The sequence below is a fragment of the Pseudochaenichthys georgianus genome, chromosome 5 (genome assembly GCF_902827115.2).
Source record: "Pseudochaenichthys georgianus chromosome 5, fPseGeo1.2, whole genome shotgun sequence".
In the NCBI taxonomy this organism is placed as follows: Eukaryota; Metazoa; Chordata; class Actinopteri; order Perciformes; family Channichthyidae; genus Pseudochaenichthys; species Pseudochaenichthys georgianus.
Genome location: NC_047507.1, coordinates 43,386,691 through 43,402,371, shown reverse-complemented (window position 1 = coordinate 43,402,371; position 15,681 = coordinate 43,386,691). Strand labels below are relative to the sequence as shown.

The following is a 15,681-nucleotide window of genomic DNA, read 5'->3' as shown; positions in this document are numbered from 1 at the left end:
TCCACGTTCTTGAACTGGAACTTAAAGGCAAAAGGATCAATCCGGTCCCTGTGTATAACAGAATAAATGAAAGAAACATTGGTATGTTACTTTTCATTTGTTGGCATATTAAACATTTCTCTGTTGATCTGCAGAGACAACTAACCTACCAACAAAGTGTTTAAAGTAAAGATAGATGTCCTTCTATTGTTCAAACGAGCTATGAATGTAACTTTAACAAACAGATGAAATCATTGTCACTGTATTAATGGTGTATTATCCTGGTATTTCATCCCTAATTGTTTTACAAAAATATCTGCAAATAAGTAAAACCGCAGCCTTTTACGATCTTTAAGCTGGGAGACATCAGTCCGTTTGTGTCGTGAAAGAGGATATCGTGTTTTGACAGAGGAAAACATTCCCTCAAAAAATAGTATTAATAACTAATGCAACGTAGCCACTGTCGTGTGTGTGTGTGTGTGTGTGTGTGTGTGTGTGTGTGTGTGTGTGTGTGTGTGTGTGTGTGTGTGTGTGTGTGTGTGTGTGTGTGTGTGGATTGGATTGTCAGCGCTACTAAACAGTGTGTAGCGTGTTTAGCGTGTGTATCTACCGGTAGCGACCTGCTAGCAAACGGCATCTTAGCAACACACTCTTATTTGTGTGTAAATCTTAAGGCTGTTTTTTTTAAACCCACAACAGAGGATACATTTCTTTGGTGAAGCTAGCAAGTCGTTGGTCCTTTGGAAAGCCATGAACACAGCAGCCTAAAAGACATCCCTCAAAGAGGAACACCTGATCAAATGCTGATATATTCTTCAACATTCCCCTCTCTCCTAGTTCCTCTGTCCTAGTTCCTCTGTCCTAGTTCCATCCACACACAGGTGAAAGCGGCCACACATCAACACGATCACAATCTGGAACTAAAAGATTGTCTGCTAAAGGAATTCAGAAGGACAGCTGGAAGCATCCGAACTGATCAGATCCTCCTCTTTGTGGAATGCATGGTAAAGGTATTTCCTGTGCTTTAAAACCTACTGGTGGACATGAACTCTCCCCCGGGGTATGGGTTTATGTACATCTTTGATAATATGACTTATTAGTATGTTCAGAGTAGAGGGCATTAGGTCGGCACACCATTACAAATAGTTACAAATGATATCGGACCAAGCCGAGGAACACAGGAACAGACTTGGTTTGCACTTTTTTCCGTTCTAGATCAGGGCATCTCCGTTACCTACCAACCCACAAACTGTCAAAAGACAAGAGCATCATATTTTCCGGTAACTTATAAACATGATCATGAATTAAAATACGTGTCACATTATCCATTCAAAAGAACTTGTGTCCGTCTATCAAACTATTTTACAATCCAATACTATTTAACTCGAAATGTCCTCCCAATTTTTATTTCAAGTCAAGTGTTTTTCAAATGTTTCTACACTGATTCTTTATCTTGACTCGTGAACAACAACAATGTAATACACACATGTTTTTAAATAATAATGTCCCCAACTGATAATGGAAAGGTGGATTTTGAAGGGATGTTAATATTTACATTAACATGTGCAAAAACAAACTCAATACAAGCAGCTGAGGTGCTCCTCTGTGTAAAGTCTGCAGTGTTCCGGGTGAAGAGAGTGGCCATGCTTTTTTATGAGTTGATCTGTTATCTTTGTTAACATGATCTGCACCGGAGCAGCTTATGTTTTCAGTTACAATGCAAACTCCCCCGAAGTAACCATGACAACCCTTGGTTAAACCTACAATTAGCTCCACAACCCCAAAACCTGCTTCATAGTTCACGGATCTGGTCTGGTCTATTTTTTAGAGATTTGATTATTTTCGTTGAAAAGGGGAGATCCTGCCTAAAGGTCAGTCAATCCTGGGCGTAGCAGTAGGCCGAGCCCCCGCACAGGCCCGAGCCCCCGCACAGGCCGAGCCCCCGCACAGGCCCGAGCCCCCGCACAGGCCGAGCCCCCGCACAGGCCCGAGCTCCCGCACAGGCCTGAGCCCCCGCACAGGGCCGAGCCCCCGCACAGGCCCGAGCCCCCGCACAGGGCCCGAGCCTCCGCACAGGCCCGAGCCCCCGCACAGGGCCGAGCCCCCGCACAGGCCCGAGCCCCCGCACAGGGCCCGAGCCTCCGCACAGGCCCGAGCCCCCGCACAGGGCCCGAGCCCCCGCACAGGGCCCGAGCCCCCGCACAGGGCCCGAGCCCCCGCACAGGCCCGAGCCCCCGAGCTTTACTGGGGCCCGGTCTTTTAAATAGACAGCAGGATATGATATAGCCACAGCACCTGTTTTTGTTTTGTAGGTCAGGCGAGCATGAAAGATGGTTATATGGTGTCCGGTTGAAGGATCTAATTTAACCAATCTGCAATTGCTGATCATTTCAACTGTATGATTAGTAGATTGCTTTTCCTGGGAAGCAGCTGTTATAAAGCAGGCCACTCTTTATCTCTGCCAGTCAACTCAGTAAACGCATGTTACACATTGTTATTATTAAAGCATGGGAATGCGCTATGTGTGCGACTTCAAAGCAGTAGTCTTCAGCTGTCATTTCAGTCGGGCTTTGGAAAATCCCACTCCATCAGTTTGTTTTATTTTATTTACTATACGTGGAAAGATCAACAGAAGATATTGAATATAGTCCATCATGCTATTTTATTTTCCAAACTGAAATGTATTGGTTTAAATGATACAGAAATCAAATGGGTTAGCATGGGCTATTATTCTTCATGGATTCGGAAGAGTAAGTACTTACTCTAAAAACTATATTTTCTTTATTTCATAGCAGGTACACCAACATGCACCACTCCTGCTGTTACAGTAATGATGCACTGTGGCGAATTGGGAAATTCCCATTATTCCGAATAAATCCCTATTGGACCGGAAGCCCATTTGTCCGTTGGCCCGTTGTGTCGAAAAAATATGGCCGTTATTTCTAAGTTCCATTATCCTAAATATACACTGTCCCTAAAACTATTATTGAGCAGAACTAGAAGAGCACAGAGAGCACAGACCATGGCCAACATTCTGACCAGGCATACGAGCCCAGCCCCAAACAACAAAGATCTAGCCAGCCGGGTTTGCTGAGTTAAAGGAGATGCTTGGACAGCTTGAGATATGATGGCACATTTTGTTAGATGTTTGACTTTCTTTTGATGCAGACAGGAACTCAGACACGGTTCATGACCTGTGGAAACCTTCTTTCAACTCACTGCTGGCTAAACCCTGGGACCAACAGTTTATGTTTCCAATGGCCACTCCCACTACAAATGTTAAAACCAGTTCTCTGTCCCTATCTCGCTATGTAAATAGAAATGAAACTTTTCTTGCAAGAGCCTGTAAATCTGATCCAGACCAAAAAGTTATTTGTTCTGTTGAAAAAAAAGAGCAATCTTTCTTGTCATTTTGTCATTCCATAAAAAAATGACTTGACTTGTTCATACTGTAGTTATGCACAAAACAAGTCAGTGTAGCGTTACAAGTTTTTAAAGTTGATCTCCTGGGGGAGAGCACAGGCATGGGGGAGATGATAGCTAAGGAAGTGGGAAGTTTTAATACAGCTTTAATGCAGCTTGCTTATTAACTTACACTGACCAGTAAGTTAGTTTCTCACTTGTGATAGCGATGTGCTTATTATGATGCAAGGATAAATCCTTAAGTTGTCAAATTGTATCTATTTACTCTGACTTTGAATGGTTGGTAATTGTAGTACTCCATTGCTCCTTTTAGTTTTTACTATAGAATCTCACCTCTGTGTTAGCCCATTGAAATGGTTCCAGCTGTGCACATGACAGTGGACATCCCTCCAACCATCTTGTTACCTTGCTTAGAACGAGACTCTAATGTCTCACCTGCAGTTTAATAAATGGACTGCATTTAAATAGCACTTTTCTCATTTTGACTACTCAGACACTCTTCCAACATTGACCAAGCGAGCACTTACCCATTAACTGACAGTACAGTGGCAGTGGTGTGCAGGAACGATTCACATTCAGACACTCAGTAATGCTGAGGGAGCAACTTGGTGTTCAGTGTGTGGGACAAGGAGGCTGCCGGGGCCAGGATTGAGCACCCGCCTTTTTATTAGAAAATTAGCGATGACCTGACCCGCAGCTGCCCCTGGCAGAATCTGGTTATTATAACCTTTCTATTTATGATATTATTGGCCTATTTATCTTTCCAAAAATATAACAATGCATTTAATTTGTAAAATTATTCAAATTAAGTAAACTAATTTTAAGCCACCATAAAACTATTAACTGACCTTAAATAAGCTTTATTACTTTTTTATTTTTGTATTGGTCAACAGAAAAAGTCCATCCTTTTCAACAAGTACCTTTCTAAAGCGCTTGACTCAGCAAATCATGAAAATGCTATTCCCAGTGTGCGCCCCGATTACATTCCAGACTCCTAGTTTTCTTTAACAAATTATTTTAAATAAACCACATAAACCACTATGACTCAAGTCAGTCCCATGTCATCAACATCCAACTTAAGTGTAATGACTAAAGTCATTTAAATGATCTCAAGTCACTTTGCAAGTCATCAAAAGAGTGACTGGAGTTGAGTAACGGAATATCTGCCACAACTGTGTTTCAAAAAGCACAACAACAAAATGAACGCAACTACAACAAAGTCTCTGTCCTCGCACCTTTTTTGTGAGATACACTGCAAAGGTAAGAGAAATCTGGAATTTTCCAAGAAACACAATGGTTATGGGGGAAAACACTAAGAATATTTTATTTTATATTATTGTTATTCAAGTTAGAGGTTTGTCTAAATCAACATTTGCACACTTCATACTTACTGCAATAAAACAACACACACAATGTAATACCCAGATAGATGTGACATTGGGGGCGGGGGGGGGGGGGGGGGGGGGGTTTAATCATACAATCAGTGTCTGCAAAGTATTACTCATCATTCTCACTATGCCACATGTGTTTCCTCTTTAGGCATGAGCAGTTGGAAATACAGACAGTTGACTAAGGTCTACTTTAAGAGCATCTCATTGAAGCACGTGGATTTGTGGACCCTCTCTGCTGACACTGAGAAGCAGTCACACGGTGTAATGGCATTCACAGCCAAAGGCAGTTAGTAAATAAAACAAATGTAAACTGAGACTGTTGGAACTCAACCTTTAACTATTGAAGTGTTTCATATACCAAAAGTAGTTTTATGGACCTACCCTTGAATGATTTCAAATGGAGGTAGTTCCATTGCCTCCACCTGAAACTCTCCATTCTGGTCGGTTGCTGCTGCTCCATTGGGGGCTCCTTCTTCAGCTCCCTTCCCCACTGCCGGAGCTCCTTGCTCGGCTTCTTTCTTCACATCCTTTACATCCTTTACATCCTTTGACCTTTCAGTGGTCTCTTTTTCTTTTTTTCTTTTTTTTCTTTTTTTCTCATTGGCGTGCGACTTTTATCTGCCATGGTGAAAGAACGACTGTCAAGAGAATTTGTGGGTTCAAATAGTCAGCATGGAAATAATTCAAATGAAAAGAAGATGTAGAAGAAGAAAGAAGTCTTGAGACTTGAACATACAGCAGCCAAGCCGAAAGGAAGTGAAACCAAGTGAGGGGAGGTGGAATGATAGAGGGCAGGGTCCCGCAACCAGAGACCACACGTACCAGAGAGAGAGAGTGAGAGAAGGAGGGGGGAGGAGATGCTAGGATCACAGCATACAGTTCACCACTTATTTATCTGTAAAATGTCCCAGCAAGAAAACCTTTTTCTGATTAAAGCTGAGTTTACCTTCATGTCTCCAAAGGTGACTTTATAGACCTTTGAGAGGGAACACTAAATACTTGATAATGCTTTTGGGCAATATCAATCTCACATCATTTGTAAGGTTTAAAGCTGTAACAACTCTGCATACAATATTGTCTATGAGCAGGTTCAATCTAAAAATATCTCTATTGGCACTGGCCTTTAAAGGTTCATAGAGGTCAAACCTTGTCAGATACACACAGGCAGCTGCAACTCACTCCAAGCAGGACTATTTACAGACCATGAGGGGGGGCAGAGGGCCCCAGCTCTTCAGTGTGGTCACTTGAGTGTGCTTTTCGAGAGCTAAGATAGCAGCTAAAGTTATTTACTGATACATAAGACACATGCAACATTTCTGGGCAATGTGGAGAATGAACTATATACAATTGCATACTGTGATGAATAAGCTGAACATGGCTTAAAGTTGTGGTCACCAACCTTTTTAAGCCCAATATCACCGACCTCGGCCTAGGTGAAAGGCGAGATCTACTATTGCAGAATTGAGTGAAAAAGACAGCCCAGACAGTGCTTCCAATTTGAGGCCTTGTATGTAGGCTAATTGCATCTGAATTACATCAAATCATTTGGTGCAACTTCCAATTTGATTCAACAAAGAACACAACATAACTCACATTTCAAAAAAGATCAATATATATATTTAAAAACACATCATACCTATTATTTTAAGTTTAATTCCTTCATTCATTACAATCCTAAATATAAATGTATGTAGCTTATTTTTCATTTGTTTTAGTGAATTAGTAAATAATTTTTTTGACAGCAACATCAACAAAGAACAAAATAACATATTGCAGTCAGCAGATAACATAAGGTGCCATTTTAACTGTTAGGCTTAACAAACTTCAGGTCATTAATCTGCTTGAAAAGCTGAGGGTTAGACTAGGTTTCTTTTTCAGAAACAAGTCCTGTTTCTCATTTGAGGCCAGGAAAAGGCTCTGTGACCTTTTGACCTGTGCTGGACTATGGTGAGCTGGCCCAAATACCTGGAGTGGATTCCACTGCCCTCAACCACCAAAAACTGATAATAACACACTTCCTTCCACCTCCTCTCCGCTCCTCCCCCCATCTCACATTCCTCCCGCACTGTCAACCTGGACAACCTCTTACCTCTTCAGCCTGTGACCACACCACGCCCCTCCCACTCAACTAACATTGCCCTCCTTAACATCCGATCACTCAACAAGAAAGCCCTCATCCTCCATGAACTAATCTTGGGAAAAATCCCTTGATATCCTTCTGCTCACCGAAACCTGGCAACAGCTCGATTACTTCTTCTCCCTCAACCAAACATCCCCCCCTGGCTTTAAATACATCACTCGAACCCCGCACCTCCCGCCGTGGTGGCGGCCTTGCCGTAATCCACAATCAGAACTTCCAGATCACAGAACTAACCCTCCCCTCAGTATCATCCTTTGAATTCATTGCCTTCAAAGCCCCTCCCTCACTGACAGTCATCCTCATCTACCGGCCTCCTAAACCTCATCCCTCCTTCCTCTCCGATTTCACTGAATTCCTCACACTTGCCTCATCCCTCTCTCAACGTCTGTTACTACTTGGTGACCTCAACATTCACATTGACTCACCCACCTGCAAGCTGGCATCCGAATTCACAACCCTACTGGACAATTTCTCTATCACCCAACATGTCACCTTCCCCACCCATGACAAAGGACACATCCTTGATCTCGTCTGCTCTACCAACCTCCCAGTGATTGACCTCCACCCTTGCCCATTTCCCCTCTCCGACCATAAACTCATACAATTCACCATTGCCCCCCCCCACCCGAAACCCCTGCCCACCCAGAAACATCACCTTCCGTAACCATCTCTCCGAACTGCTATCGTCTAATCTCCCCCTGGAGACCCTCAACTCACCTGATGATCTGCTCAACCACTTCAACTCCACCCTACTCACCTCCCTCAACACTTTAGCCCCCCTCAAAAATAAAACTGTTACTTTCAAGACCTCCTCACCCTGGTTCACACCCACACTGCGTACAATGAAGCAGCGAGGCCGCCAACTTGAACGTCTTTCAAATAAATCATCCCTCACAGTCCATTACATAAGCTACAAACTCCATCTCAATGCATACAAAGATGCTCTTATTGCCGCTAAATCTGCCTACCTCTCCAACATCTTCACTGACCCCTCCCGTAACCCCAGGACCCTCTTCTCCACAGTTAACAAGCTCTTCAAACCCCGTGCTGATAACCTCCCTACTTCTATTTCCGCTACTTGCAGCTCATTCCTCCAGTTTTTCGCAGACAAAATTAACGCCATTAACCACTCCTTCTCAGCTCCATCTGACATACAAGCATCTCCACCAACCTCCACCGCTACCATTTCTCCCCCCATCTCTCTTGACCTCCTGACTCTTCCTCCCCAGCGCCGCCTCTCCCAGTTCAACCTGGTTACCCCACTTGAAATACTCCATCTGATTGGTTCCTCAAATCCCACAACCTGCTCCCTTGACCCTCTACCCACTCCTCTCCTGAAGTCCTGCCTCCCCGTCCTCTGCCCCTATCTTGCTAACCTTTTCAACTCCTCGCTGTCCCATGGAACTGTCCCCTCTGCTTTCAAAACTGCTACCGTTACTCCAATCCTCAAAAAACCTGGTCTTGATCCCTCCTCCCTCACTAATTACCGCCCCATCTCCAACCTACCATTCCTCTCAAAAACTCTTGAACGCATTGTAGCCAAACAAATTCACTGCCATCTCCAAACCAACCAGCTTTATGAACCCCTTCAGTCTGGATGTCATCCTCACCACAGTACAGAAACTTCACTCGTCAAAGTCCTCAATGACCTCCTCACCTCTGCTGACACTGGTTCCCTCAACATTCTCATCCTCCTCGACCTGAGTGCAGCCTTCGATACCGTGAGCCACAACATCCTGCTCACCCGACTCGGGGACATTGGTATTGAAGGTATTGCACTCAGATGGCTCCAATCCTACCTCACTGAACGATCCCACTTCATCTCCCTCCCAAACCACTCCTCTGCCACAGCTTCAGTCACCCAAGGCGTTCCTCAAGGATCAGTACTTGGCCCCCTCCTCTTCATCATTTACATCCTCCCCCTCGGTCAGATACTCCGCCACTTCAACCTGGACTTCCACTGCTATGCTGATGACACTCAGATCTACCTCAGCACCAAATCCCTCCATAACCCACCCCATCGATTCCTGTCTGACAGCTATTAAAACATGGATGCAACATAACCTCCTCAAACTGAACAGCAACAAAACAGAACTCCTCCTAATCGGCTCCAAATCCACCCTCAGCAAGGTCACTAACATAACTCTCACCATCGATGGCACCATTGTTTCCCCCTCCAATCAGGCACGTAACCTTAGCGTAATCTTTGACCCCACCCTCTCCCTCGAACCTCACATCCGCCAAACAGTCAAAACCTAATTTTTCCACCTCCGCAATATTGCAAAAATCCTACCCTCTCTCACCCGCCCTGCAGCCGAACGACTAATCCATGCCTTCATTTCTTCCCGCCTCGACTACTGCAACTCACTTCTTTACGGCATCAGCACTACATCCCTCAACAGACTCCAACGGGTTCAAAATGCAGCTGCACGTCTCCTCACGCATACATGGCATCACATCACCCCAGTCCTCAAAGACGTCCACTGGCTTCCTGTCTCCCATCGCATCAACTACAAAGTTCTGGTCCTCACCTACAAAGCACTCCACCATCTGGCCCCCCCTTATCTCACAAACCTTCTCACTCCTTATCAACCCCCACGGTCCCTCAGATCCACCGCAGCCGGACTCCTATCCATTCCCACATTCACACTCTGCAGCTTTGGGGACAGAGCCTTCTCAGTGGCAGCTCCTAGGCTCTGGAATTCCCTCCCCCAAGATCTCCGTGACTATGAGTCCCTCACAGTCTTTCAGTCCCGCCTCAAAACACATATTTTCAACTCTGTCTACCCATAAGCCCCCCCCCCTCTCAATCAACTTCCTCTTGACTGCCTTTTTATTTTTTACTTACTTGTTTGCCTGTCCTTGTTTGTCTACCCTCCCTCATACTGTAAAGCGTCTTTGAGTTGTGAAAAGCGCTATATAAATAAAATACATTATTATTATTATATGAATACACCTACCCATTGCCCAAAGGTTAGTGCTCTGAGATTTGTTACTAACTGTAAAGCACTTACTCATCACTGTACCCTGTATGCCAAGGCAGGTCTGCCTTCACTAACTGTTCAGAGGCTCAGTCATTGGTACATGTTTATCTATAAAGCCATGTTGGGTAAACTACCAACTTATATCTGCTCTTTGATCTCGCAGAGAGTGGCAAGTAGCTATTGCCGGAGATCTCATGATGTACATGTATGTGTGCTGCTCCTCTAGCTTGGAACACTATGCAATTTGTTTTGAAACTGAGCATTTTGGTTCCCTTGCATCATTTTAAAGCTCGGATAGATGAAATGTTATTAGATATCTGTCATTGTGAATAGGTTGCTAATGTATATCCCTGTAATTATGTTGTATTGATGTCTTTTTTGTTTTCTGTTGTTTGTATGTGTAACCAATGTGCTGCAGGTCTCACTTGAAAAAGAGATCGTTGATCTCAATGGGATTTTCACCTGGTTAAATAAAGGCTACAAACAAACAAACAATTAACATTAAAACGAGTTATTTTAACACAATTCTTAACAACATTCTTTATCCGTGCATAGAGCTAAGTGCAGTGAGTTCCAAAATATGCAGCATCACTTTTCACAATGCCAAAGGGCAAAATAGTCCTGTTAATGGAAGTCAGTGTGATGGCTGCGACTGAACGCTGCTGTGAGGGCTTTGTAATCTGGCTCATGGCTACAGACAGCCAGTCTGAAGCAGTCTGTCAGGTGTCTGTCAGTAAGGCGGCTCCTGTGCTTTGACTTGATTATTTTCATCTGTGAAAAGGCCATTTCACAGAGGTACGTGGATCCAAAGTACGCGCTCACTTTTAGTGCACATGAGGAATTCCTCTTCCCATTCTTCGTGGAAATGGTAGGTTTTCGCCTTCTTTCGTGGAGCCATTTTATCTAACTGTTATCTTATTTTAATATTGATGTATGCAACAGTTAATGGGCCCGCTCTCTTCTCGTATCTCATTGGTCAGCATACGGCTGATTCAAGGGAGCTCGTAAAAACAAACATTAATAATTCATAATGTATTTGCGTACATCCAGGATTTTCGGGAGCGATAGGGAATGTCTCAAATATACGCCAATCAAGTGGCACCTGCTAACGGGTTGGTGGATGATAGGTTTACATCTAAAAACTTATTTTTTAAACATTATTATTACATTTTAAACTTTTATTTCTTTAGTTACTTTCTTTTTTTTAACGGTGCGCAATCTACACGCAGATCGCGATCGACTGGTTGGTGACCACTGGCTTGATTGGTAATGATTGGTTGAGACTAGTTGGGGAGGACCGTGGTTTAGACTTTGACTTCCCTGGTTTGCTGCACAAACTTAGACAACGTCTATTGGCAACACGACCTCCAATCAGCATTCGGCCGGCCTGTGAAGGTTCCTCCCTACCCTAGTCACGCTATCCTACGTAATTTGTTTTGCCAAAGTTTCTACATAGATAGTGGAATCCTCCATTTACACAGTTTCCCAGTTATGCGTAGGCGTTGAGCACACTGGCCAAGGTCAGAGCGATCTCCTTTTCTCAATAACTCTTTGTCTCTTTACGGCCCCTACATACGGCGGTGTGCGTTGCCGCTTCAACGCTTCTGCCCATTCACTTTGAATGGGGTGACGTCACGATTCGCCAAACTGCATTGTGGGAGCAAAGAGTAGCTTCTCTTGCGGTGCTCGCTGCAAAAGTAGAGCAATGTTCTACTTTTGCCGCCTCGACGGAGGCGTCAGCCAATCAAATCCCGCGTATGCAAATCTGACAGTAAAAGCGCTAGCCAATCAAACCGTGTGTATGTTGGGAGAGCCAGACCGCAGTTATTTCCCATATGTCAAAAAAATATTATCGTGGCGGTAGGGAATCACCCGGTACTCTATGACCAGTCCCTCTTTACATACAGGGATACAAACCGGAGGAGCCAGGCATGGGGGGAGGTGGCAGAGACAGTGGGTGAAACTGGTAGGTTTTCGCCTGTTTGGGGATTTTATATCCAGTGTACTTCGTTTGAATGGACAGCTAGCAAGCATAGACAGTATATTTAGCCAGCATGGATTTAGCATGAATGCTTTGCTTTGTATGTCCGGGGCGGGACATTCATGTGATTGGTTGTTGGTCGTGTTGCTCGCGTTGACTCCCCAAGCTCAAGACACGCCCACCGCCAAGCGGCAACGCACGCCGCCGTGTGTAGGGGCCGTTAGGCCTTAAAACATGGGACCTTATTTAGAAAAAAAATTGTATTGAAGTCAATGGGGAGAGAAAGATTATCTTTCGATTCCCGTTTGAATTGTGCCAAGAATTACACATATGATGTTTGTCAATCTTAAAAAATCAATTCCATGTCAAAAAAGTCACAGTTTGTCTTAAAACTGTTGAAATATAAGACTATGAAAAATACGCAACTAGAAAGACTACAAATCCCAGAGTCGTGTAAGTGATTTCATTAACGTTACACTCGTGTTACTCACCGAAACCTTGTAAAGCCGGTCCTGCATGCTGGCTCTTACGGAACCGACTAACTCCCCTTTTTTGTGTATGTACAGCTCTCAACATGCCCAGACTTGCAGTGATTTTCACCTCTTAATACTTTTCACCTTATTCTGAAAGAAAGAGGTGAAATGTGCTAAAGTGACGGCCATCTTGGTGTTGGTGACGTGTGCGAGACCAGAGATGTAGTTCATTGAGCGTTACTTCACAGTTTTACGACACATTTTAATTTGTTTGACTTGCAAAATTATCTTTTAAATTGACAAACATATGTGTAATTCGTGGCACAATTCAAACGGGATCAAAAGATAATCTTTCTCTCGCCATTGACTTAAATACATAATTCTTCCGAAATAAGGTCCCATGGAGGTCCACCGGAAAGGGGGGGACTTCACCTCTCTATATCTTTGATAGAATGCCCTGGCCGTTGCACTGAATGAGAGCGTACATTTGGACTGACAGTTTGATCAACCAATCATATATCGATTTGTAGCCAATGGGCGTATTCTTTCAGAGTTTCCCTCGGTTCCAGGGTACTCTAGAAGGCTCCATAGTTCACTGGCTCGAGACAGAGGATCTAGATCAGGGGTGGGGAACCTTTTTCCTCTCAAGGGCCATTTCAATTTTTTCAACATCCTCCGAGGGCCGTACAAATGATTGACCTCTGATTAAAAATCACAGCCCATTCATTTCACCTTTCTTTCATGCTGTGCAAAGAAAAAGCAACCTCTTAATCCAGATATTTTACCATGACTCGCGTATGCATGCACGTGCACGGTTGTGGCATGACCACCACAACAGAAAGATATGGACACAAGATGTGTGCAAATGTATTTACTTTCCTATCCATGTGGACATGATTTAAGTGGGGGGGTACCTAACCTCCACTAGGGGGGTCCAGGGGGTATGCTCCCCCGGGAAGATTTGTTTTAAATGTTGAAGTTAAAAGCATCAATCTGGTGCACTTTTGCCCCTTTCACACCAACGCGTTTTCAGCTCCGGTTCGGAGCTGGAGCGTGAAAAGTACCGTTTTTTCCTGTTCACACCGCAGAGGCGCCGCCTCTTAGCTCCGGAATCCGGTTCACTTCCAGCTCCAAAAAATTGTCGGTCTAGAGGCAAGAGCTTCGGAGCTAAGAGGCGGTGTCGCTTACGTCCCTCTTACGTTGAGGCGGGGGCAGGGGCATTCGTCGTTGAAGTAGATGCTGAAGACCACAAAGAAGTCTTGCATTTCGCATGTGATGTTTGTGAAGTTCCAAGTAAAGTCGTCCCTTGTAAAGTCGTCCGATGCCTTCCATTTCATTTCGTAAGAGGATAACCAAAGCGAACAGCGCTTCAATACAATCGGCCATTGTTGTTGTTGTCGATGTGAGGGATTTCCGCGCGGTTTGGATTTTATGAAGCAGGCACGTAAACGGTGACGTCATGACGCAGCAGCGGCAGCTCTGGGCGGTGTGAACAGAGCGGGAGCAGAAAAGGGAAACCGGAGCTGAACCAGAAAAGCTCCCGCTCGGAGCTAGAAAGGGAAAAGCGCTGGTGTGAAAGCCGCATTTGAGAGCAACATTAGGAGATCTATGGATACGATTTATTTTTCTTTATGGAAATGTTACAAATCACTCTCCTTTCAAACTGTATTTTTTACTGTCATATTGTATTTTATACCTGTTTACTTTATTCTCTTGTTTTTTTATAACTATAATGATCATATAAAGATGTGCCTTTACCTCACTGGTTGTAGAAAAAGCTTCTTATATTCGTTAGCATAGCTAGCTAACCAGATGCTAATAACAACAAAGTTATTGACTGTATGATCAGTATGACAGATGAACAGATCGCCACTGGGCTTTCAACTAAAGACACAGCCACGCAAAAACTGTGGCATGTGTACGGCTCCTTATGGATACTGCCATTTTTGGAAGTGCCGGAGCGACGTTCTGGTGCTCTCCGTCAGAACTGCACCCCTGTCAGACGAGACATATACCACGTGATGACCAAGCGGCAAACTCTGGGGAAGAGCCGGGACGCCAATACGGAAGTGCCACACACTGCAGTTCATATATTGGCCGATAGGCGATGGCTGCAGAAAGGAGCAATTTCCATAGACCCCCATGTTAAAATGCCCAACTTTACAGCAGAAAAAAACATGCTTCTACCCCTGGCTGCAATAAATATTATTATGCATATAGTTAGATTCCACCTTCATGATTATGGATCTGTGAGTGAATTGTTTTCTAGCGCGACCCTTTTATTTATATTAGGTCTTAACGTTTTTGCATAAATTAGGGCGTGGTCACATTGAGTGACAGCTCTGTCAAGTGACTGCTGCTGCTAGCTTCTCGTCTCTTTGCTAGCTGCTCCGTGACGCTACTGGGACTCTGCCTGCTCAGCTCATCCAGGAAACACAACTTGAAGCTGGCCGTGGTTGTTTGTTCTTCATGCTTATATATCGGACTATTGTGACTCGCTCTGCGGTTAAAACAGACGGTGCATGAATGCGGTTTTGCGGTAAGTGAAATTCGAGTACTTTATTTATGTGTTAATGATTTTAATCAGCTACGACGTAATGAATGTTAAGGCTTGGGTTAGCGTGTAAGCGAGTGGCAGCTACATCGGTGCTAATAGTAGCCTCCAATTTAAAATCATAGACTATATATATAAAGGTTATAACGAAATAGACGTTAAGTGGGATAATACTGTAGAACAAACGGCTTCTGTTTGAGGTTGATCAAATAAGGTCATCCTTGTAACTTAGAGAGATATTTTATTATGTAGGTAGGAACTGTATGCATCCCTAAGGTTAATTTAAATTGGCTATGCTCAAGTATGTAGAAAAGCTAACGTAGAAGTAGTGTATGTGAAATCAACCTCACAATAAGATGTGTGTATATTACAAATAATAATGTCATATTTCTAGATGATTACTTAGATATTACAATATGGTTGGTTGAGCTGGAGTTCAGTATTGAGCTTACACGTTAACGTCATAGTCATCTGAAGAACGAACCCAAACCTTGTTGTTTTTATTAATTGCATTACCAAATGGGTATCAAATAAACAGTAAGCATTGGTAACACAACTTCCAAAGTTACAGTAAAACAAAAAGGACCCTGACTCAGACAATACACAATCCAACATGTTCAACAGAAGAGAATACGTTATATTGTTTGTACACATGGTACTTTACATATATCTATCTGTTTGTTTAAGGTGTCCAGGTGATGCAGACAGGCTGGACCAGAGAGTGAGAGACAGAACTGAACTCCTCACAGCAGTGAA

The 15,681-nt window shown here is 43.8% G+C and overlaps 1 protein-coding gene across 1 annotated transcript in view; it reads right to left on the bottom strand.

Moving 5' to 3' along the window:
* Positions 1 to 5,593, bottom strand: part of LOC117446180 (C->U-editing enzyme APOBEC-2-like) — a 10,816-nt gene extending 5,223 nt beyond the window's left edge. Inside the window, 3 exon segments of the mRNA XM_034082199.2 lie at positions 1 to 48; positions 5,175 to 5,368; positions 5,371 to 5,593. The exon segment at positions 1 to 48 is cut by the window's left edge and continues 177 nt beyond it. Of these exon segments, the coding sequence (XP_033938090.1) occupies positions 1 to 48; positions 5,175 to 5,368; positions 5,371 to 5,418 (290 nt within the window). The 5' untranslated portion in view covers positions 5,419 to 5,593.
* Between the last annotated feature and the right edge of the window lie 10,088 nt (positions 5,594 to 15,681).